Here is a 25923-nt window from a genome sequence, read left to right on the forward strand (position 1 = left end):
CTGCTTAAAAAGCAAAATGGAAAATAAAACAATGAAAAATACAATTAGCTTAAAGATAATTTACCAAAAGAGAATTGATAATATTAAGCAAACAAGGTAGAATTAGATTGAGTTTTATCCCAAGAGTTATCTGTGAATGCAGGTCAAGGAAAAAGACAAAATTATATTCAGGAGGGAAGCAAGACTGGAATTCAGAAGAGACAGGATGGGGTAATGGAGTGAAAGGGCAAGACAAGGGCACTGATGGGCAGCGAGGATGATGGCTTGAAGTGTCAAGAAAACAAAGCAGATCAGAGTAGGTGAGACTTGGCTACTCAGGAAAATAAGTCATGAATATTCCATGTTGTAGGTTCCTATCTAGGCACATTTATTAAAGGTACCACACCAAATTCATCACCATCTGTGTACTCAGGGTAGCGTGCTAGTCAGAGACTCATCGCACGTCATGTCTTATTCTCAAACTAACAGCACAACTTCAGTGATTCCATAGCAAATCCAAAACATTGAAATATAGTCAATATCATCCCTGAATTATATATCTGAAAGTCACATTATAAAATAAAGATTACAGCAAGACTGAAAAACTTTGAAAGTACAACTATTCTGTTACGAATCTTAAAAACTTGGCTGTGCAGAGACAAAATGAAAATGATCTTCAACTCGAGATGTTTAGAGAGGTAATGTTTTGTGGGTTAAGGACCACTTGAGCAGAAATGAGAATAATTGGCTGAAGGAGTTTCAGTGTTGTCTGAAAAGAAAACGTGAATTTCGACTGAGCACTTTCATTAGTGAAGTACTCAACCACGTCCACTGTGGAAATTCTCTGGGGTGGGTGGGCTTTCTCACCCCAGGCACTGACTTCCTAGGTTTGACTGCTACAGGTTGCCGTCGCCATCCGGGGGGAAGCTGAATTGGAAGCCGGTGACTCTAATTTACTCATGTGATAATTTGTCTGGAGGTTTCTATTCCAAATGGTCTCCCAGCTTCCCTTCCAGGAAGAAATAAAAGCAGCTAATTCACCACTCCTGGACTTGACTGGAAGACCAGAATCAATGGACATGCTCTTTCAAGGGAGAAGAGCCTAATTTTGGAAATGCAAATATTTTAGGGGCGCCGTAACATGTATCTAAGGATGTTTCTTTCTTCCTGGTGAAACGTGCGACTTTCTATAAAAATATCCCAGACCCAAGCCTTCCAATTTCTCACACAAGGACACCTGGCCTTTTGAGAGGTTGTGTCGCTCTTGTGACAGAAGAATCTGTAGCATAAAGAACCCAGTACTCTCTGGGGAGTTTTTCATTCTGAGAACACACGAAGGACTCTCCAGTTCTCTCCCCCTCACAAATACTCTAAAACTGTGCCATACAGTGAGTGGCCACAAGCCCCTGAAATGGGCTGGTCTGAATTGAGATGTGCTGGAAATGTACAATACACACCAGATATCTAAGACTTAGTACCAAAAAAATGTAAAACATCTCATTAATAATTTCTTACATTGATTACTTGTTAATATGATAATATCCTATCATATGATGATATATTAGATCAAATGAAAAACACTGCTAAAATTGGTTTTACCTGTTTCTTTTTTTTAATATGGCTACTAGAAAATTACAATTTTATATGTGTCATGCATTATATCCCTACTAGACAGTGTTCCATTAAAATTGTGAAAACCCAACCCTTTCCTAACTACTAGAGTCAGACGGAACCCAGCAGGCATGCCAGCTTTGAAAGGCTGAGCTGGAAATTTAGATTCTAGATGCTGAGATGAAGGGTCACACAAAAAACAAAGCAATAGGAGTTACCCTGGTGAGCAAGGTGATGGGCAAAGAAACAGGCAAATAAACCACGAGACCCAGGTTTCCATGGGTGTTTCAGGATGGAAGCTCTGGTTCTCAAATTGTGGTCCTTTGACCAACAGCATCAGCATCAACTTGGAACCTGTTAGACACGCAAATCCTCAGGTCCCATCCTTGACCTACTGAATCAGAAACTTTGAGAGTGGGACCCAGTAATCTCTGTTTTAATAAGCCCTCCCAGGTGATTCTGACACACTCTTGATTTTAGAACCCCTTCGATATCTCATGTAACATCTGCCTGCTCTGTGGGCTGCAATTAGCTATCACCCCATTGAACAAGTGAAGAAGCTGTGTGATAAAGAAATGAAGAAACTTGCCACAATCACGTAACCTTAAGTGGTTAAAAAAAGAAAAATCAGGCTTTCAGTTCCTGAGTTTCTAATCCTAGGGTCGATACACTTAATCAGATGTAAAATCAATAAGAAAAACAAAAAGAAGAGAAACAGGGGATCTAGATCAGTGATTGTTAAGTTTTTTGGAGTCACCAACCTGAAAATCTGAGGAAACTCTGGTCCCTCTTCCACAAAAATGAACTTTAATGCAACACTGATATAACTTCAGGAGGCCATTCGACCCCTTGAGGGTCCTGCCTGCCTTCAAATTTATAATCCCTCATCTAGAAACCCAAATTGGATGATGAGTCATTCTTGGTAGTAAATTAGTCCCCCTTTATAGGAATAGGGTTTTGCATGGATAATGCTTCCTACTAATATACACTGAAGGAAAAATTTTGTCTTAAATGTTTGCTAGTTGAGAACTGTGTTTCTTCTATTGGCTTAACTGGGAACAAAATGCTCATTAGTGGCTTATAACCTCAACTGCCTTTTAGCAGAGGAAGTAGCAGGCACTAAACTGATCCTGAAATCTAAAACAGGCTGGGTCTTGGGGACAGAGGGCCACGGACCTTGATCACATTTGGCTGTAACGTCAGGGTTTTGCTACAAAATGAGTAAAGGACCTTGTTTGTAGCGTCTGTCTCTGCCAGTTGAGGATAGTGTTAATGACAGGAATTTCTACCTGTGATAGCTTTGGAGCAAATCAGGCTCAAAAAATTAATGTGCAATAAATGTGCCTTTGTGTTGGCAGCACAGAGGCTATTTGCAGAGCCTGACGCTGTTTGATAAGCACAGCACAGCTCATTTTTAACCTGACTTGAAACTTTTATAATTTATTCCCAGACAATGGTGATCAAATGCTTGGGGCTTGTGGTAAAGGAGAGGCTGGTCTCTTTTTATCCACCTGCAAAAATAAAACTGAACATTTGTTCTTTCATACAAGGGAAAATCGGTTGTCTTGAACTGTATTGGTAAATCCTTATTGTTTCTTTAATAAGTAGTTCTACATTTCAGAAGACGGGAAAGTATTAAGTGTGAATACATACCTCTATTCATTCGGCATTATGCCTTAAAGTAACAGGCAGTCACTGATGTAAATGGATTGAGTTCTGGAAGTTTGTACTTGGGAAATTTTTTCCATAAAAAATATAAATAATATTTATTACATATATTGGCCTTGTTTTTTTCTAACTACATGAAATATTAAACATGTCTTTGGAATCACCCTGCAAAACCTAACCATTATTCATGGCACTTTTTCCATGGGGCAATACAATTAATGTTAGAAACCTATTTAAACCTACCACTGGCAAAAAGAGAGACATTTACTACCTTCTGTGACTCTGGAAGACAGATCAGGGATTTTTCTTTTCATGGGCTCTGGTGAAAGCACTTTTTCCTTCCCTCTGACCGCTAGTTTTACAAGCGGGAGGGAATTCGCCCCCTGGTGGTGATCACATATAAGCATGAAATATTCATAAACCAGGTGTTCACTCATTACAAACTGCTTATGCATTCCTTCACTCCTCCACCATGAGATTTTAAAATACATCTTTATATCTCCCCAAACATCTAGAGCATCAGATTGCATCTGGAAGACAATCTGCAAGTTTGTTGAATAATTATTAAAGACACTGACTCTTCAGTGACAATTGAACATGACTAAATGACATTCTTGCAAGCTCCTGGCATAAAATCATAAGCAAAAGGGATTTTCTTCCAATATTAGTGTACCGATATAGGATTTACTTTAAAGTGGCTCCCAATAGTACTAATAAATTTCTAACATACTAGTCCCTAAGTTGAAATTTCTGTGCCCAGCTTTTGCAAACACCACACCCTACACACACACACACACACACACACACACACACACACACACACACACTCTACATATCACATTTAATGTTCCAGTTAAACTGGTCTTCTTGTCATTCCCCAGACACAATTTTCACTGCCCCTCCCCCTTTGCCTTTATTTATGGTTTTCCTTTGGCCCTACTGCCTAGAAGGGATTCCCTTTTTCTTTCTACATTGCCTTAAATCTCATGGTCTAATACTCCTATCTTCTAGCAATATGAAGAATAATTATTCCACCTTTCTTTCCTGAGATATATTGAGAACCTAGAATGTCCAATGCTTGGACATTGTGATCTCTCTTGTCTTAAAAAATGAAAACAGAAAACAAATCAAAAACATTTTGTCTGAACTACCCTGCCTAAATAATTAACACCTTCTTATATTTTAGCTTATCTCTAATTTTCTATTCCACACAGTCCAAAACTTTATTATACCACACCTTGTTCAGCTGTTTCTAAACTAGATTATAAGTTCCTGGGCTGAAAGCTTTTCCTAAACTTCTTGTACTTCTTCATTTATTAATTCACTCCAGGGATTGCTTACCACATTTATTCATTCATTTACCTAATTCACTCATTCAATGAGCACCTATGAAATATAAATAAGATATTTTGATAATATATTGGGTTTATTGTGCTTAGTACAGGGCTATTTCTCATTATCTGTGAGATGGAAGGCTTGTTGCTATAAAATCAAACAAAAGTAACCATTAAATGGTGTTTGCCAATATCCTGACATAATGATCCTGGTTCTGCTTCAGTTTAGCATAATCCTCTTACGTCTAGTTGAGATCTTACTGTATGTGTCAGCCAAGAGGTGTAGTGGGGAAAAACATGGACTTTGAGGAACAAGAGTGGAGATGTTCATGCCTGAAAGCTTCATCTTTTCACTGTGAAACATGGTGCAATGTCACCCGCTGAGAATGAAGATGGCAGCAGGGAGCTTGGGACTTAAGGAAAAGTGAATAATCCCTGGGAGGAAAGCAAGAGACTGCTCCCTAGAGAAGCACGAAAGGATTGCTTTGAGGGTCTCACTGAGATTTGGGGACCAAAAACATATAGTAACAACAATCTGTGTTTTCCTCCAGTAACATTCAGTACCTAGGGATAGGGGCAGAAAAGACCAATTCTCCGTTTAGCTGAGGTCAAGACTTGGAAGGCTGATCCATTGGAGGAAACAGTTGGAAAGAGACTTGCAGTCAGGGAAGGGAGGGAAACGATGAGGCAAAGAGGAGCTTGAGGGACTGAAGAACTCAGTGGGGCACGGTGGGTGAAAGCTGGACCACTAAGGAGCTGTGGGCAGAGATTATTTTTGTATTGGTTTCCAGCTTCAGAAATGAAGCTGTTCTTGGTGAGAATGAGGTTGAGGATGGGTTGCTCATGGAGAATGGAAGTCCAGGTTTTGTAAGTTAAGGAGGTGAAGTTGAAGCTTGATGGATTACTCACCAGATGTGAATGCTGTCTATAACTATGGCAAGAGATCTGGAAGTCACGACTCCTGAGTCAGGTGCCAAAATCTTCAATAAATGAAGACTGGTGGGATGGGGAGAGTGGTAGAGCCACATGGCCATGAAACCCAAAGAAGGGCTATTAGAAAAATGCAAAAGGGAATTTTGCCTATTAGTGAAGCTTAATTGGTTTATAGTTTGTTTCATTCTATGAAGCTGCTTAAATTTCCCATTTAATAAATCAGAAAACATAAGTATGGCTGATAAGTGTGCCAACTAAAGAATGTCTCCAGCCATCCAGCTCTACAAGGGTTGATTCATTAACCACTGAAGTTGCTGACCTTTAATACACCTTGAAAGGAGTTCAGGGTGGACATCAGGAATGAGACACTCTGTGCTCTGGGAAAACTGGCAGAACAGGCCTTTAGACAGTGTGAAATTTTCAGGAGAAAGTTTTATGAACCCAAACTCATGCATCTTCCCATACTTAGAAAAGCCCTAAAACCATTATCTAAGGTGCCCTAAAACCATTAACTAAGGTGTCTGTTTTTCATGACTAGCAACAAACTTCTACTGGGATGTGTGCTTGGTTGCTTGCACCCTCTGCCAAACTCACATATATACTGACCTCCCCTCTTACCTGTTGGAACAATTTCTCTGAGCTATCTGAGAGGCTATCTCCTGGGCTATAGTCCTCAGTAAGACACTGAATAAACTCGACTCACAGCTTTTACATTGTGCATTTTTTTTAAGTTGACAAGTATATCAAACGTATACAAATTCAGAAATAAATACTTAGAAAAAACTTACTTCTCTTGTTTTCTTTTAATGAGAGGCAATTTATCAGCCATCATGCATTTCCTATCTCACTTAAAAATATCACAAACTGACATTTTGCTAATGTATTACATTTAATCAAAATCATATTTTGCTTTATCTAAGCTTCGGGTAGCATTTAAGTGTTGTCCTGGGAAACTTGTTTACAAGGATTAAGCCCAAGATTAAATATTTTAATGACTAGATGGGGGAATGTTTTCTTTCTGCATCACTTCTCACCCAATTTAGGATATAAAGTATAAATCTTTCTGCAACAAACAAAGCTCCTTGAGAATCAGAGTCTGATTTCAAAACTAAGAAAATGTCATATTAAGTTTTTTAAACTTAAAACAGAAGGATAGTATGGAAACTCATACTAGTTTAAATGTTAAAGCCTAGGCATAAATCTTTATTTCTTCATCCCCTATAGGAGGAACTATAATCTACTGGTTAGAATTTCATTATAAGTGATCTCTATATTGTAAGAGAGCCCATAGAGAGGGCTGTCACCTCCATCATTTATGCTCCTTTAAATTCTCAGGAATATCACTGGACTTAGCTAAATAATAATCAGGTCACTATTGAGAATTGTTTCTTCTCAGCTAAGCAGTAACCAGGAAAGATCAAGGCATATAGCTACAATTCCAAGTGCATAAGGCACAAGCAAGTTGTTCTTCCAACTGTTCCCTTAAACTCTTGTGGATTTTTAGTGCATGGAACTGAATTAAATGGCAGGAATTTGCAGAGGTAACCAGCCCAGTCTCTACAAAAAAAGAAAGAAAAAAAAAGAGGGAGGCAGTGAACCCCGTTAGTATCAAGTCAGACATTTTGGTCGGGGCTGGGCAGGTTTGGTGAGGAATGGAACCAGACAGAAGAAGGGGCTGCACGTCTGTAGAGTTGGAATGGTGACCTGGTCCTGGCTGGTGCTCTCAGAGTTTCCACAGGACTATCCTGATGTGAACTTGAGCTGCCTATTAGGCCCTTGAACTATGCAAGAATGCTTCCCAAGTGATAACCCTGGACTCCTGTGCCTCAGCCCAACTCTACACCTGCTCCTCTAGGCAAACTCTCCACCTCACCCGTCACCTCATCACTGTGAGTAACTTCATGGAACACATTAGTTATGTGCCATGCAAACTAAGTTAAAATCTCTTTTAGGCCTCATCCCCACCAGCATCAAATGGGGTGATGTTGATGTGGAGTTCCCTGTGTCTTTGAGAAGGCTGAGGTTTACTTGAAGGTAAGTCTTCATCTTTGCCCCTTCGGCTGATTCCCCATGTGCATGCAATGGGAGTGAACCATGAGAAACCTGAGAGCTCTCTCAAGATCATCAGTAATGCCCTCTGAACCACCAACCACAGTGGCTCTCCTGCCCAAGGTTATCCATGAAACTTTCACATCACGGAGGACTCACCATCACAGTCCATGCCATCAACGCTACCCAGAGACTGATGGTGGCCCCTCTGGCAAACCATGGTGTGAGGGTCATGGTGCTGTCCAGAGCATCATCCTTGCAACCAAAGGCACTGCCAAGAGTGTGTTCTAGATCTGACCTGCCATCTAGAGAGAGCTGCTAAATTCGACATCAAAAATGTGGTGGAGCAGGTGTCAGAGGGCTCCTGAAGAGCATCCTGGGCAACACTGAGGACTAGACGCTCTCCTGTGACTTTAACAGAGTCACTCACTTCTCCACCTTGATGCAGGGCCTGGCATTGCCCTCAGTGAACCTTTTGTTAAGCTTATTTGTTGGTATGAATTTGGCTACAGCAACCATGTGATAAACCTCATGGTCCATGTGGTTCCAAAGAGTAAGATTTCCCTGGAAAACAAGCCTAATAGCCTTGAGGTAGAGAGAGGTTCTCATCTGCTGAGAAGTCCTTGCCTCACCTCTAGCCCCCACCACAGTGAAAAACTCCCCTCCCCCACACAATTCCCATTCCAAGCACCTGAAGAACCCTACCTTGTCAGGTAGCATCAGCACAATCAATATGATACACTGTACCCAGAGGAGGGAAATCTACATGAGTTCCCCTCTGAGAATCACATCCAAGCTCTTTAGTATGGCCTTCCTCTTCCTAATTGAGCTCTCAGATTACTTTTCTGTGCTCACTTCTAACCATTCATCCAACCCAATATCCTATACTTCAGCCATACTGACCTATTTGCTGCATTTTAACGACTCTGTTTTAGTGAATACTATTTCCTTTCCTTGAATGCTCTTTCTACGATCTTTGGCTACCTAATAGATGACAGCTAATCTTGAGGTAATTAATGTAACAGAGTGTCAAAGAAGGAAGTCAGAAAGGGCTGTGGAGAAAGGTCTTGATAATGAAGAGTTAGCAGTATATTATTACTCACTGATAAGCAAATCACTGATGATTATTGGTTGTGAAATAGCTAGACATGTGATGTTACTGAAGAGGCATGACCCAAATGTCACCTCTTCTTCATTGTTTTCCCTATCCCCATTCCCCACCTCCTAATAAAATATCTTCCTGCTAGAATTATTTCCTCCTCTACTATAATGAGAGAGCCAATCCACCACCTGTGAGGTCTTTCATTCCTAAGGTTCTAACAAAGAAATGAAGTTTCTTCACTTCTAAGTTTCTCATTTCTAAGGTTTACTTAGAAGGATTCCATTCCTTCCAGCCTCTTCTCTGAGTCCTTATAATATTATATTCATCTTTCCCTCTTTATTGGGGTCTTCCAGTCTATCTACAGTTATGCAGAGATGCCCCCACCCTGAGTCACTTGACCTTAGTTCCCTGCTAGCTAACATCAGTATTTCTAAACTTTCTCACCCAACTGTTCCAGTGGGCAATATACTGACTGGTATGTCCTCTGTTTTGTTATTAAGGCATTTCTCCACAGCCCCTTTCAGCTTCATCCTTCACGCTTTCCACTGTTATCCCAGTTCCCTCGAGATCATCTAACCAAAAAAAAAAAAAAAAAAAAAAAAAATTGAGATACCAAATGCAATAGCCTTACTTTAATTTCTATTTGACATAGATGATCTATCCCAGCTCTTGAAATGCTCTCCTCCCCATTGTCTTCTTTCAGGACACCACAACGCCCTTGTTTTCTCCTGTCTTTTCAAGCACACCCTTCAGACTCTCACTTGGATTCCTCCCTCCTCTTCCTCCTTCACCCTAGATATACCCTGGATTCTCATCTCTTTAATAGATATTTTACTTTCACAATTTTAGCTATGATTCCTGTATGGATTAGTCCCATATGTAAGTACTGACCTCTCTACCAAGCTCTGGTTATGACTTCTGTCTGCCTATGGGATGCTTCCACTTATGGATACCACCAACACTTGGTACAACATCCCTACAACTCATTTTCATTATCTCTCTTCCAAAGACACCTGTGTGTCTATGTCTTACATTTCCCTTCCAGAAGAACCACACTGAAACCATGACCAAGAGATAAAGAGCTCTGCTACTTTTAAAGGCTTCCAAAAATGATAATTTCCTAAGCTTCTTTGGCAAACAAACTTTATAAACCAGGCTACAGAGAACTGAAGGAAAATGATGATCCTTTTACGTCTTAAGGTAGATAGAGTTCTGCATTTTAAGGCTATAGATTAAAAAAAGGCTAATTTTATAAGGAAAATCCCTTTTAGGGAAGCACATAAAGAGATTTCGATAGATTCTTTAAAAGACAAGATAGGCTTAAGAGTACTTACCTTAGAGGGATTATTTACATAAGATATAAGGCAAAAAGAGATCTTGGAAAAATAAGATGCTATATGAATGCAAAGATTGTTTCATTCTAATTATGTTAATTTAATTCATTTACTCCATGGGGATCATGCCTTAAAGATTTCAAAAGATTTAGTCATCTTCCTCTGTTACAGATTTACTTTAAATCTTTATCTCTTCGTCTATCTACCTTTTTGTCTAGAGGCTTTTGGTACAAAATGTTTCCATTAGAAGAAATATTTGACTAACCCTTTAAAATATGAACAGAATAACATCTATTCTGGATTGTTAGCTGTTCTTTGAATAATAAATCTTCCCGCAGTTAAAAATGGATAATTAAGGTCTGTTTTAGAGACTTGATTTCAGAGAAAGGAAGCTCAGTAATTAAAGTGAGAATGAAAAAATGAAAATGAAAACTGATCAGGAGTGAATAACAATTTTCCACTTCCATTTAAAGGAATCTCTCAGGCACTAAATTTTATTCACATTGCCACAGAGGCTACTCAAACTATTTATCTGCTTTCCAAATAGTCTCAGATTTTGGGTAAAGGAAATGTAAGCTATGTTATTTTGGCTCTATAAGATAAACAGGAATGAAAAGCAATTCAGAAGTTCATGTTGCAGTGGAGGTTGAGAAGGAGGGAAAAAGAGCAAGGATGTGTTGAGCAGGAGTAATTGGCCAAGCCCCTCTGCCCATTTCTTCCCCACAATTGCCTCTTCCTGGGAGAACCCCAGGTGGGCAAGGTCACTATGCCAGTTTTAAGGTTGCTGTGTCTTCAAAACCCATCTGCCTCTCAACATCCTTAAGCTGGCAAGGAACTGTTGGTCATAAGGGGCTGCTGTAGGTCTCCAGGACAGACTGTTCTACAAGAGGACCAAAGATGTAACTAACCGCAAACAAGGATGCCCTTTATCCACTCTCATGGCATGGCACTCAAATACATTCAAAATCATCGTGGCTTTTAGGTCAGCCCTAACAACAGGAGAGAGGCACCAAACTCCTGTGAGAGAATCCCAAAACACCTGAACCATCCTCTCCAAGAAAATCTCAAAATCTCATGGAAACTATCAGGAGAGGACCACAAGATGAAAATAAAGCTCTCTTTTTTTTTTCTAGACTAATAACGTTGACATTTCCAACGACAATCCACAGCATTCACACCAAACTAAATTGATTAATTATCTCACTTGTCACCTTCATAAAAGTTTAAGTTCTACTTGAGATGACCGGAGAACAGCTTAGCAAAAGTCAAACAAACTAAAACCAAAACCAATAATTGCTCATTATCAGTTGAAGAAGTTTAATTTTTAATATAACCTCTATTCCCTAAACTCTGTTTAATGAAGAAACTAAAGTATTAAAGACATCAATCTGCATAGGTAAGTCTTTAATACTTACAAAAAGTCTAAAGATAATCAAAACAGCCTATTATTAAAGGTTACATGTGGGAGAATTGTGGGGTTTGATAATGCTCTTGTGGACTCCAGGTAGGCTGGCTCTAAATAGTGTTTGGTTACACATCTGTGCATGTGTTCAATCTGTTTGCTAATCTTAAACACGCTATCGATGTCAACTGTTGTATTTATGTTAACTTTTTTTTTTCAGATAGCTTTGAGTGGCATACAGAGGTATGGCTATCTTTCCAAATGATTTTTGTAAAATATAATAGAGAGATTGTGTCCAAAGCATTGGATAGTTTGTTTTTGTTCCACTATTTTTTACCATACATGCACAAACTCAATTGGAATAATATACTTGAAACTTCTCAGAATAATTACTTCATTATTTTGATGTCTGAGAATTACAAATTACTGAATAGGACACAATTCCTGCTGCCACAGAGGGCAGGGAGGTGAGCCCAGAGCTTCTGTGGGTTGGCTCCAGCCAGAGCCCTGGCTGGGTGACATGTGGGTCTGAATGGCAGCTGCCTCACTCCAGGCAACCAGGGGCTGCAGGTCCTGCTTCATGGAAGCAGAGCCTTGCTGGAAGTATGTGCAGACCTGAGGCACCTCCCTGTATGTGTAAAGTGGCAGCTTGGACCCCCAGTGACAAGTCCCTTGGGTGAAGTTCCTGCATAGCCACTGGGAGTGGGGGCAGCTCTCCCCAGCATGGCCGCTGCTACCCAGCCTCGCAGAGTTGATCCCCTGTTGAGAATCCTGATTTATTTTCTAATCTAATTTGACACTCTCTTTTAACTGGCAAGTTTGGACCATTTACATCTATTTTTATTGCAATATCCTTGAAAATATTTCTATTGTTCTATTTTGTGTTTTCTGTTTGTCCTGCTATTTTGATGCTTTTTCTCTCCCTTCCTTTTTGGCTTTTGATTCCATTTTTTACAGTTACCTAATTTCCTTCTGAAATGCTGAAAGTTATTCACTACATTTTTATTTTATTTAACCCTTAACTTCATATTTATATATAACTTAAAATTAAAGTTAATATCTCCACCTTCCTCTAACAAATAAAAGATCTTAGAAAGTTTTAACTAAAACCACTTGCTTGCCAGATACTCTTACCCCATTTCCATTTCCAACTTAATTTTTTTTACATGCAAAATTAAATATTTTTTTCATAGACTCAACATTTTAGATTTAACCATATGTTAACCTTTGCTCATTTCTTCTTGCATCTCAGACACACCTTTAGTTTCTCTTTTCTTCTTCCTAAAGTTGTTTAGAAGCTTTAATGAGGATCAGTTGGTAATAAACGTTCCAAATTCGTTTGTTGAAAATGTCTTTATTTTGCCCTCATTCTTGAATGCAATTTTAACTAGATATATATTACCAGATAGACAATTTTTTTTCCAGCATTTTGAAAATATTGTTCTCCATCTCTGTTGTTGATGTTGAGAAGTCAGCTCTCTCACTAATCAATAGAGTCCCCCAAAGGGTGGTCTGTGGAGCTTGTTAGAAATGTAGATCTCAGACCCCAGCCTAGACCAATTGAATCAGAATGACTGAGATTCTCCAGTGTGTATTTGTTAAGTAAAATCTCTTAGAAAATGTTCAAGACAAGTTTATATTACTTAGATTTTCATATTGCAATGTGTTTCTTTGACAGAAAGGTCCCTATGTTATCATATTTTTTGTCAATATGCAATAATTTATTTTTTAAATGCTTCTCAGTGAAGAAACAGCCAAGCTGAAAAAATCCAAGATCTTTGACTTTAAAATTAATAGTTATATTCATAGACTCCATGGAAAATCTGTTTCCTGATAGTTCAGGGACCTTTCATCAAATTTGGTGATTCAGTTATCTTCCCAGAAAAGAATGTCAGCAGTTTAGGAATACTGGAACAATAGCCTCGTCTGGGCCCCTCGGTGCTTCCCCTCCACTGGCAAACAAGAGAAGGATAAAAAGCTTGAGCAGACATAAAATCAGACACAGAACCTAATGTGGGAAGAGGCATATTTTTCCTTACCGTGCTGATGGATGAATGGGAAACTTAAGACTTGAGTGTTTTAAAAGCTGGTGCTTTTAAGACTAATTATCTGTAATGACAATATGTCTGCCTGCTATGTAAATAAGAAGCTGGAATCAGACACATCTGTCATAATGAAATGTGACACAGGGGAGATTAGACAAAAGCTTTCTGTACAGTGAGATCTTGGATAAACTCTTCCTCTGACTAATAAAATGTTCAATTGTTTGAGATGCTTGCACTGAGACTGGGATGGCAATAGGACCAGATTGTTGCAGGAGTTTTGTATGGATGAGTTATGCAGATCCAACCTGACTAGTTCATGAAAGCTCAGTGGAGGCTGTAAAAATCTATCCATCAGCCATTGCCATTATCTGCATAGGGGTGCGGGATCCACAGAAAGCTGAGGACTAGTACCTGACATCATTGTTATCAGTTTATTTACATCGAGGAGCTCTTTCTGAAGAAATCCCTTTTCTCTCTCTCTCTCCATCCAGAAATCCTCATAAAACAGGCAGAAACTATTGTGACCTGAGCCTTCCCCTGCCTCACTCCTTCTCTCTCCTGTAACTTCCACCTCTCCCTTTCAGCTGGCTCTTTCCCATGAGCCTAAATCTGCACACATGTGTCTCCCATCTCAAAAAAGGAATTAACAAAACAAAGGAAGTCCTCTTTGAATTCTGCCTACCCACTTGGCAAGAAGTTTCTCACTCTCTCCCTTCACACTCAACTCACTGAAAGAGTGGTGCAATTCCATATCCTCCCTTTCATTCTCAAAGCGGTTCTAGCCTGGCTTCTGCCTGGATTCGGCTGTGAAATTCCTCTTGGTAAGATCACCAACAGCAGCAAGGTGGCAATGTCTTAGTCCTCACCTGGTTGGCCGTCTCCAGGGCACCCAGCTTCACTGATAACTCCCTGTCTTCCAGAGTTTCTGTACTCCCTTGGCCTCCAGGACCCCACTTCTCCTGCTGCATCTCACTTTCACCTTCTGCCCCCAACTCCTCTTCGTTGATCCTCTCATTAAACATTGGTGAGCCCCAGACTTCATTACGGGGCCCCTTCTCTTCACACCCACAGCCTCCCCACAAGGCTGAGAATCCCAAAATCTGTTATGTGCTGTTCAAACTCCTTCTTCATCCATCCTCACATAGATGTTCCACAGACACCTCAAACTCAATGTGACCAGAAAGGCTTTATTAAAAAAAAAAAGAAGGTTTCCTTCTGTATTTCTCATCCTCTCAGTTGCTCTAAACAGTAACCAAGAGATCAGCTTTGTCTCCTCTCTCTTCCCCAAAGTCTAGTCTCAATATCACTGAGTCCCATGGATTTCCCTCTGTCTTACCTTCCCCCTCTCTCCATTCTCATTGTCACTGCTGTAGTTCACACACTCATTATCCCCTGGCTGGAATACTGCCTCCTAACCAGTCTTCCTGTCATTATATTTGCTCCCTTCCAGCCCATTCACTTTACTCCCACCAGGGTGATCTGCTAAAGTTGCAAGCTTCAATCTGTTGTTGAAACCCTCTCTACTGGACATAAACTTATGCACCCTCCCAGATTTTTCAGCCTCCCTGTCTCGTCAACCATGGCCACTTCCAACCCCTCAGCACATGCCTGTGGAGATCTTCTTCCTGAACCCAGGGCCTGGAGCTTCTAACTCCCCTCTACCACTTCCAGACTCAGAGAAAGCACCACGTGTTAGTCCAGGTCCTCTGAGAAGCAAATGCCAAGATGCGAATAGACATGCAATGAAGATCTGATCCTGACAGAAGGGGAGAAGGATGAAAGTGTGGATGGAAGTGTCCTAGACTGCAGTGCAGTTCTAAGGAAATTTTGGCAGGGCCACTGGGAAGTTCTCAAGCTAAATCTCCTGTGAGAGGAGTCCCCTGTCTCCCAGGAATAGATCTGTCTTAATATTTCTGCTATGATCAGTCACTGGGGCAGAGAAGGAAGTGTGGCCTCTGTACAGCACAGCATATTTTCAGACCCACCAAGTAGTACTGTTGGACAGACGTAGAAGCAACCCAATGCATGATGGAAGTGGCACATTTGGGATGGGGCTGGAGCAGGTCCAAAACTATGAGTAAAGTACCAGTAACTTCTGGTCCAGACTGCCATGCTACCTACTTCTACCATATCAATGCCTCTCCTTCAACCCATGTATTTCCACTTACCAACTCTCAAAGGAAGAAAAGACAGGACTGGCTCACAGATGTATCATTATGCTGTGTTGGTGGAGCTGGAATTGGGCAGTTGTCACATGATAGCCCCAATTGTCAGTAACCCTGAAAGATGGTCTGATGTGGATGACTGACCTTGTCCAGCCAGTGCTTGTGCAATAGGCCCATGACCAGACCAGGGGTGACCAGGGTAGCAGGGATGAAGACCATGCATGAGCCTAATAACAAGGGCTTCTTGTCTTATGGCCAATCTGGTTATAGCCACTTTTGAGTGGCCAGTGTGCCAGCAACAGAGACTGAAGCTGCACCCTCAACACATCACCATCCTTTGAGGTGTCATCCTACAGCCTACCTAGTGGCAAGTCAATGACATCAGAGCTTTTCCACATTGGAGGAGAGAGTAATTATTACTCCATACCAATACTGATACAAATTCTGGATGTGGGGTTGCCTTTCCTTTATCATCACCACCACCAAAGCGTTTACAGAACACTTTATCTCTCAACGTGTTTTCCACACAATGTTCACTCCAACACGGGACCTTTTCTACAGCAAAGGAGGTGCAGAAATGGGCTTGTCACCAGGGGACTCACTGATAATACCAGGTACCCCACCATCTAAAAGCAGCCAGACCAACAGAATGACAAGCAGCCTGTTGAAGGCTTAGCTATGGGTCTAGTATCTTGCAGGGTTTGGTTGCTGTCTTCTAGGAAGTGACATACTGGCCAAATCAATAGCTGATATATAGTATTATGCCTCCAACAGTAAGAATATATGGGTCCAAGAACCAAGTGAAGTAGAAGTAGCCTCCTCACCACACAGGGGTCCATTTGAAATATTTGTGCTTTTATTCCCTATAATCTAAGGTCATACCCAATTAGAGGTCCTAGTTCCTGGGAAGGAGCATTTCTGCCTGTGTGAATAATAAGTTTCACTGAACTTAAAGTTAATGACTACCTGACCACTTGGGGCTTTCATGCCAATAGTTCAACAGGCAAGGAAATTATTTACTGTCTGATTGATGTAATTAAGGAGTTGGTGTTGACCCTCCACAAAATGGGGTCATAGGGGATAATATCTGAAACCCAAGGGATTCACTAGGTCTCTCTCAGCACTGCCATGCCCACTGATAATGGTTAATGGAAAATACAGCGACAATAACGCAAAAAGTACAGGACAAATAAAGGGTCAGTCCACTTGAAGTTCTGGGTCACTCCAGCAGGAAAGCAACTTAGACCAGCTGACAGTTGGCCGTAGGTAGGGAAATACAGAATGTCTGATAGAGGTGAGAGATGATAAATGTCAATTAGAGCCTCAGGACCAGCCCACTGTAGCTTATTCCACCAACCCACTTGCCTTAAGTGTCTCTGCAAATCACAACTAGTCACCATCTTGAAGGCAGCTCTGTGACTGTTTGACTTGGGGAAGCAGTGAGCACAGCCTGTTCTCACAACAATGGAAGTCCTGTAGTGTATGAGGGAGCCACATACAATGGAAGGTCACAAGCAGAGCTGAGGAGCGCAAGAGGTCATCTATATAAGGCACATCCTATACTGGCCATTTGTTCTGCCACAATGACGAGTTCCATGTGGGCTCACGCAGTCCTGCTGCTAAGGCAGACACCTGGAGTCTCTGGTCCCTCTTCCTATTCCTATTCCTAGACTCAGATGAAGCACCACACTATGAGGCACGGAACCTGGCTCTCCAGAAGGTGCCGGATGATGCAAGCCAGAAGTCCAGGGAGTTAACATTCTGCAGGTGAACTCTGTTCAATGGGAGACAAGAGAAGGGAGGGTGCTAGCAGATGAACTCCCTCTCCATATACCCTCTGATGGACAGCTTTGAGACACAGTTTTTCTGTATAGCCTATTTGGGGGGGTTTCATGTGGCTGAGAAACTGGCTGTTTCTTCATGAAGCAACAGCCAGCTCCATAACTTAAGACGTTGTGTTAGCTCCCATCCATCCATGACTCATTTCACTTTCCCTCTATCACACTCCCTGACATTACCCTTCCCAGGACAGCATTCACATTTAATCCTTGCCTCGGGTTCTGTTTGGTAAAGAGCCTGGGCTAAGTCTCATTTCACTGCTTACTCTACCTAAAGAAATCCTCAGATACAGCTCCGCTGACATTTCCAGTCTCATCACGTGATGGTCCCCAGATCTCATCCTTTGGTAAACCAAGCAGACTAACTGACAGGTTTCTGAGCTGCCCCCTTTTTCACAGCATCTGCAACTGCTCTTTCTTCTGCCTGGACAGTGCTCCCTTAGCCACTCCCTCTGTGAACTTCCAACCATGCCATGAATCAAGTTGGACAATAGTCAATCCAGTACTTCACAAAATATCATTAAAATGAATGAGAATATTTAGAAGCCTCTTTTGAGTCTCCTTACTTAATATTGAAAGATTAAAAAGACAAAAAGCTACATATGATTGGATAAATACTAACTCTTCCTATTATGGTAAAAATACTTGAAATACAAGGAAACAAATATGGAGACAATCCAAAACACATTCATTTATCAGCAAATATCATTGAAAGATTCTCAGCAAACACTGCTTAAAATGTAAAGAGATAAATGTTAAATTGTACATTACAGCAGGTTTTCTGTATATATAGAAAAGAGTAAAGATATTCCTAACAAGTCAGTGTATAAGATTTCTAGTCGGGTTCAAAAAAGAAATACAAAAATAATTCATTTTCTTATGGACAACTAAAGGAAAACATGTACGAAAGAAGGTGTATTCTCAACAGTAACTTCTTTAATAAAAACAAAGACTTATGGAAAAATATGCTTAATGGAATAGCTACTTAAAGTGGAATAAAAAATATTCTGGGATAAAGTCACAGAGACATTTCCACGTATGAAACCCTGCACTGCTTCATTCATAGTCAAGATGTTACAGCAAAGAAGTTGAAGCCAGAAGTGTATCAAGTGCTAGAGATGTCAAAAATATAGTTACTTTCTATGAAGACAAGACCCTTAAAATAGACTCTTTCACAATACTTTGTAATGATGTGGGGAATAACCATGATAATCTTTTGAATGACACAGAGGACTCTGGGGGGCTGTTTGTGGCAAAATACATAAAAGACTTGTTGACTATCAAGGTATTATACATCTCTATTATACAAACACCATGCTACAAATTTGCTATCTTTCTCTGGGATGACAAGTGGCTGTCAGGATATGCTGTTTGGAAGATATTTTCAAAGACATAAACACCCTTAATCACTTCCTTCAAGGTAGAGCTGCCATTTTGATAATTTTGATTTTAATAATGAGTTGAGAAAATAACTGCTTCTTGAAAGAAACATACTCTGGGGAGAATATTTTGAAAAATGAATGTTTGAAATTATTTACATAATTACCTGATGAGACAACTGAAAACAGTGTGTGCTGTCTGTAACAACTCTCTTATGTGCTCACTTTTAAAAAGTTGAAAATAAATATTTCAAACCCATTTTTAAATCATCCACATGTGAGATTTCAGTGAAACTATATCTATTTATAAAAATACAAAAAATTCAGGACCTTTTGATAACTCTGAATAAACAGTTGACTGATATCAGGGAAGATGGACATCTGGTGGGCAATTTTCAACTAAAATCTTTGCATAATCAGTAAATGGAATTGAAAACCAGCATCACGACCCAGCAGGCACAACCAACCATGAACATCTCCAATTTGGATAAACATGTCTTTGTGAGGTATCTTTTTCACTAGGACCACCATTAGATCCAACTATGGAAAGAAACTGAACTTATTATAGAATAATTATTATAGAAGTTAAAATCATGTTTTTCAAAAACAATGTAGCATATTCAATCACAGGGATATGCAGTGAAAATTTTTTAATATAATTGCTTATTTCATCTTTGTCTTGTCCTTTAAGAATTTCATTTTTTTCTCTGTTTGGTACATAATTCATGTATATAATAAATAAAAATACATGACTACTTGCCAACGATTTCTTGGATATGACACCAAAAGCACAGGGAACAAAAGAAAAATAGATAAATTGGACTTCCTCAAAATAACAAACTTTTGTCCCTCAAAAGACAATATCAAGGGAGTTCCCTGGTGGTCCAGTGATTAGGATTAGGTGCTTTCACTGCTGTGGGCCTGGGGTTCAATTCCTGGCCAGGGAACTAAGATCCTGCAAGCTGCACAGCACAGCCAAAAAAAAAAAAAGACAATATCAAAAGAGTGAAAAGGCAACCTATAGAATGGGAAAGAATATTTGCAAATCTGATAAGGGATTAATAGCCAGAATATATTTTTTTAAACTGCTGCAACTCAAAAACAAACAACTCAATTTAAAAATGGGCCAAGTACTTGGATAAACATTTCTCCAAAGAAGATATACAAATGGTCAATAAGCACATGAAAAGATGCTCAACATCACTAGTCATTAGGGAAATGTAAATCAAAACCACAATGAGATACTACTTCATATCCATTAGGATGACTATTCTTTAAAAAAATGAAAGAAAATAACAGGTGTTGGTGAGAATGTGGAGAAATTGGAACCCTCATATATTGCTGATTGGAATGTAAAATGGTGCAACCACTGTGGAAAACAGTATGGCAGTTCCTCAGAAAGTTAAATATAGAATTATCATATGATCCAGCAATTTCATTTCAAGGTATATACCCAAAGAAATTGAAAGCAGGGACTTGAACAAAACCTGTACACCAATGTTCACAGCAGCATTATTCACAATAAGCCAAAAGGTAGAAATAACCCAAATGTCCACTGACAGATGAACAGATAAACAAATATGATATATACACACAATGGAATATTATTCAGGCTTAACATGGAAGGATATTCTGAGACATGCTGCAATATGAATGAACCTTGAAGGCATTATGCAAAATGAAATAAGCCAGACACAGAAGGACAAATATTGTAAGAGTCCACTTATTTGAGGTACCTAGAGCAGTCAAATTCATAGAGACAGAAAGTAGAATGGTGGTTGCCAGGGGCTGGAGAAGAGGAGAATGAGAAGTTATTGTTTAATGGGGACAGTGTTTCAGTTTGGGAAGAGGTGGCTACCCCACAATATGAATGTTCTTAAAGTCACTGAACTGTACACTTAAAATGATAACTTTTATGTTATGTACATTTTACCACAATACAAAAATAAAAAAAGAGTCCATGATCAAAATGTACGTATATCTGAATGATAGATAGACAGTAAGGGTAGATGATGGAGGCTTCTTTATCCTCAGCACAACCTATGTTCAATTAATTCTTGTGGAAGGAAGAAAGGGAGGAAAGAAGTCTGTCTTGGAAATAAGGTATGGAGGCTTATTTCCTGTGTATCTCTTTGAAGGAAACAACTATTGGGCACCTTGAGTGATACCAGCAATATATTCCCTTAGTACATAGAGACTTTTCCCAACATCTATCCTGCCCTTCTCCTCCTTTCCAAATTCTGTTCTCACAGTGTTTTCAACTTCACAGCAGCTGTCAGATTTGCAAATGCTAAGTGGAACTTGTGATAACTGATAAGCACACTGCAGTGAATATGGTAGGAGAACTCTGTGCCGGGGTTCCTAAGCACGCAAAAGGAGCGACATTCAGGCAAAATTCTCCCATGGAACTTACATGCAGAAGAAAAGAAAAGTCTATCCATGTGCCTAACACCACGCAGGAATGACTGTCAGGTTCAATGAAGTAAGTTTGCTGATCCAAGATCTGGAGCCTAGTTATGATGAATTACCATACACAAACTTTGCCTGCTCAGTTTTCTTCCCCCAAAGTCTATGTTTGGGACCTTATTCTAATTGAAATCTGTGGAATTAAGTGCTATTAACAGTATGACATACAATATGGGGTAATTCTTCTAAAAGATAATGAAATTTAAAACCCTATAATGCTTTCAGCTTAAAATTTCATTCTATGCCTAGGGCAAGTGTCAAAGACAACAGTCTCCTTTTATTAAAAGGAGACTTTTAATAAAATAATATAATATTTAGTATGTGTAATGATAAATCTACAAAGAAAAGGAAACATCAAAAGGCTGCTGTTAGAATCTGTGGTATCCCAATGTTTAAACACTGAAAAACCAGTGCTAATCTTCAGATATAAAAGTTAGTGGAATTCTTCCATTAAAAAAAATGATATTCTGACAGTACATTCTTATATAAATATTAATGCATTTTCTTTTACAAAAAAAAAATGAAGTCAGCAACTCTGCTAGCTTGGATACAAGATTTAAACGCATAGGGAGGAAATAAAATGTCATGGGAATATGGGGTTGAAGAATCCTTGTTTTACCATTAAAGTCTCCTCTTTACAAGAGCATATGGCAGGGACCACATCATTTTTGCTCATTTCTATATCCTTAGAACCTTTCAACAATGCCTGGCACTCGGTAGGTATTTTGTAAGTATTTTTTAAATGTATAAATAAAAGAACAAAGTTAGGCATCTATTAACTGTATTTCAAAGGGAAATTACCAAAATAGGCCACAAATTTGTTTACTTACAGAACTGAAACTCCATCTCACTAGAATGACATGCTTCTAACATGACTAGTTAGTGGCAGAGTCTAAAGGTAGACTAGTCTTTTCATTCCTCTCCCCTGAAATTTGTGCTAAAATCACTTAAGCTTAGAGAGCCGAGTGGTGCCTGATGCTTTATACTATGATATTAAGCTCTTCTCTAGTCATTGCCCAAAGCTAAAGTAGTAAATAGCAAAGTGAAGGATGGGGGCCCCAGATCTCCTCACCCACTAGGAAGAATGGAAGAGGGAAAACTTCAACAGAAGTGGGAGCAGATGCTGAAAAAGCAAGGAAGAAGAAGAGGGGGATACAGGAAGACTCATCCTTACCTGATCTGAGGATTCACCACCGTTTTCACAATTCGATTCATCCACTCTGAATTAATGTTCTCTAGGGTCCTTTTCAGTACTAACTTTCAATACCAAAGAACTGAATACAATTTTAAATATTTCTTTTCTACACCGAATGTATACCATACTATCGAACTTAAAGGAGATGCACTGCTATACACCAAGATAAAAATAATGTTTCATAAAATTAGGATTGTTTTTCCAACTACAGTTTTTTGGGTAATGTTCAGTTACATTCCAAGACTTTCTAAAAAGACTAAACAACTTTTATGTTACCGAAAAAAAATTAAATAACTTTCCATGTTTGCTCAAAAACATGTTAGAGAGGAAAAAAAATTGTAAAACACAAATAATACTTAGATCCAGAAAAGAGGAACATTGCATTTGTTTTTAAATGTGTTACAAAAAGTGATGATCTAGTTAGAAAGCACTGGTCAGTGTATATGGTAGAAAAGCAATGTCTGTTCTGCCATTTCTTCAGTTTTAGTAGAGCTAATGTTGAGATTTATCAGCAGCAGATTAATCAAAACCATCTGCAGGATTTGCTAATTCAGTCATGAAAATAAGCATAGAGTTTAGGTATCAGGGAAGAATACAATGGTATTTCCCTCTTCTATGTTTTAAGTATTTAGTTTTTGTTTTGTTTTGTTTTGTTTTGATGAATGAAAAGGTAGTTTAATGTCAAGAGTATATATCAATAGATTTTTTATACATCTTTATTGGAGTATAATTGCTTTACAATGGTGTGTTAGTTTCTGCTTTGTAACAAAGTGAATCAATTATACATATACATATGTCCCTGTATCTCTTCCCTCTTGCGTCTCCCTCCCTCCCACCCTCCCTATCCCACCCCTCTAGGTGGTCACAAAGCACCGAGCTGATCTCCCTGTGCTATGCGGCTGCTTCCCACTAGCTATTTTACGTTTGGTAGTGTATATATGTCCATGCCACTCTCTCACTTTGTCCCAGCTTACCCTTCCCCCTCCCTGGCAAGTATTTAGTTTTCACAGTAATCTTTATGGGGGTGGGGAGAGTTGAAAGTGAAAATGAGAGTTGTTCTCAAGGAAATAAGTGCCTTGCAGCGATTCAATATAAGACGGGGTGCCCTTCTTCCAACATATACTCAGCAAATGCAGGCTGATATTTTCCTCACCTGGGGTATTCTGTTCGGAATCTATTTCTATACAGCAGAGACTGTTATACTGGCCAATCCTTTCCAAAGTCTGTCTCTTGAGAATTACAAAGAATGTTAATAGATCCTACAAGCAAAACAAAATCTGTAATCAAAATGTGTGAAAGACCCTGACTGAAAGAAAATTAGAATGGTTTCTTTGCTCCCAGTTTTTCAGAGTCCCTTAATATGCTAATATGAATAGAGAAACTCCAAGAAGGGGATCTAAAAAGCAGTGTTTTCCAAAATTTTTGGCAGCTTTTTTCCTCAAAGCTTCCTTCTCCATTTGTGTCAGAAAAGGCAGCCCAAGCCCTTCTTAGCTCTAACTCCATAGTGGAAATCAATTCTCATATTACTTCTCTGTTCAAAATCTGTCAGCAAGTTAAAATACTTCAGGGTATTTTAACACCAAATTCTGATTTGGGCCTGTAAATATGGCTCCTGCCTAAATCTGCAGCTTCTTCCCTTACTTCTTCCCAGTTCAGCCCCTAGAAGGTGCTCTGCTCTCTCTGGGCCTTTGCAGTTACGCCCCTGCTGCAGAACTGCCGGCCACCCTGGGAAAGGCTTCTCTGCCCACCCTGGGGTCTGCATTCCTGGTGCCTGTGCTTTGGTGCCTCCGTTCTCCCGATTGTTCACTTCTGTCTTTCACAGGACTTCTGCATCACAGGTGCCCTATAAATATTTGTTGAAGAAAGGGATGGATGAATGACGAGTTTTCACCTAACAGAAGTGATGGGGAGGGGGAAGGGAGGAGTTTAATGTTAACAGGATGCTAAAGAACACTGCTATTCAACTCCTGGTTTTCCATGTGATACATTATATGCAGCCTCTTTGAATCACCAAGGAACTGGCCAAAACCCTAACCATTTACAGTAAAGAAAAAATTTCAGTTTTATTTTTAACTATATTAGACATATAAACATCCTACAGCATAAAATCTACACACATATATTCTTCCACCCACGGATGACTCACTCTTCTAACGATTCTACTTTTCCATTACTACTAGATTCCCTTTCTTGACACTTGAGGACTAATTAGCAAGAAGCTGATTTTTTTTTTTCAGTATTGTTTTTTTTTTTAGGGGAAGGAAAAATAATGATTCCAAATAAATATCAAACCATTGTAGAGTGGTACATTTATGCCTTATGAAGCTGAACATACAGATCCGATTGGGTATTCGGGGTTCAGGATTTAGGAACTGGGATATTGCTCTGCAAATGAGCTAATATCACCAACCATCCATGACTCCATAACTACGCAGCTCCATCCATGCACTTGGGCAGTCCCCAGAGTTGCGCTCTCAACGGCCTGCTAACACCACTATCGAACTGCTAATGGATTTTCCCGCTTCTCTGCTCGAGTACAATGGAAAGACTCTGCGCTAAAACTTCCAATTAGTAAGAGGGAAGAAAAAAAAGTGCAATAATTTTCTGAAATCATAAACTGGGAGGTTTACTTTCTAGTTCCTCATTCTGTTTTCTTTCCTTCTCCAGTTTAATATAGTTTCCAAGTCAAATTTAAGACATGTCTTAACTTACTATTTATATGGGTTATGGTAATCATGGCTGCATTTATGCATAAAGTAATCATCTATTTGTTGTGACCACCTATAGGGTGTGCTTCCCTTCTCAAAAATAATACCACTCCCACTTATTCTGAAAGCCTGAAAAATTGAGAGCTGGAGTCTAAGATAAGACCTGTCTTCTTGGAGAAGTCTGTCAGGTGTGGCCGTATGTAATATAATGCTTTATATTAAAATAACATTTGACTCATATATATTCACCCAAATCTGAAGGCACTAGATAGCTAAAGGGTCAATTTATTTGGAAAAATAAAACTGTACCCCTAAAGATTTCACTTCATAGTTTCGTTTAGTGATAGAAGTGGTTTGAATTTTATATATATATATATACATAATTCATTTTTGTCTGCCCATTTAATCTGTCATAGTGCTAAGCACTTCATAAATACTTGGTGAATTGAATAAATCAATATGCCTGACACTGACAAGAACTTAATTTTTTTAAAAACAAATGAAGCAAAAATCAGAACATTTCTTCTGCTAAAGATAGAATTAATTGGTGTTAAATGTGTCAGAAATTTTGATTCACTGTGGCTTAGAAAGATGGCCCCCAGAGTAATGGGATGAGTGTGCCCTGATCCTGGGATAATGCAAACAAATTGCGCTAAAAGAAGCAGGTTGGGTTTGATTCTGCTCTCAACATACAGGCAGTGTCTGGGCTGGTTTG

General features: G+C 39.4%; 1 protein-coding gene and 1 pseudogene across 1 annotated transcript in view; both read left to right on the forward strand.

The window, feature by feature from the left end:
• The first annotated feature begins 243 nt into the window (after positions 1-243).
• Positions 244-8291, forward strand: LOC136137504 (glyceraldehyde-3-phosphate dehydrogenase-like; annotated as a pseudogene).
• An 8472-nt stretch (positions 8292-16763) lies between these two features.
• The window catches only part of RFXAP (regulatory factor X associated protein), a 44537-nt gene continuing 35377 nt past the window's right edge, over positions 16764-25923 (forward strand). Inside the window, exons 1-2 of the mRNA XM_065895912.1 lie at positions 16764-16818; positions 17293-17389. Coding sequence (XP_065751984.1) covers positions 16764-16818; positions 17293-17389 — 152 coding nt within the window. The remainder of the gene's footprint in view (positions 16819-17292; positions 17390-25923) is intronic.

This window comes from Phocoena phocoena, chromosome 18 (assembly GCF_963924675.1).
Source record: "Phocoena phocoena chromosome 18, mPhoPho1.1, whole genome shotgun sequence".
In the NCBI taxonomy this organism is placed as follows: domain Eukaryota; kingdom Metazoa; phylum Chordata; class Mammalia; order Artiodactyla; family Phocoenidae; genus Phocoena; species Phocoena phocoena.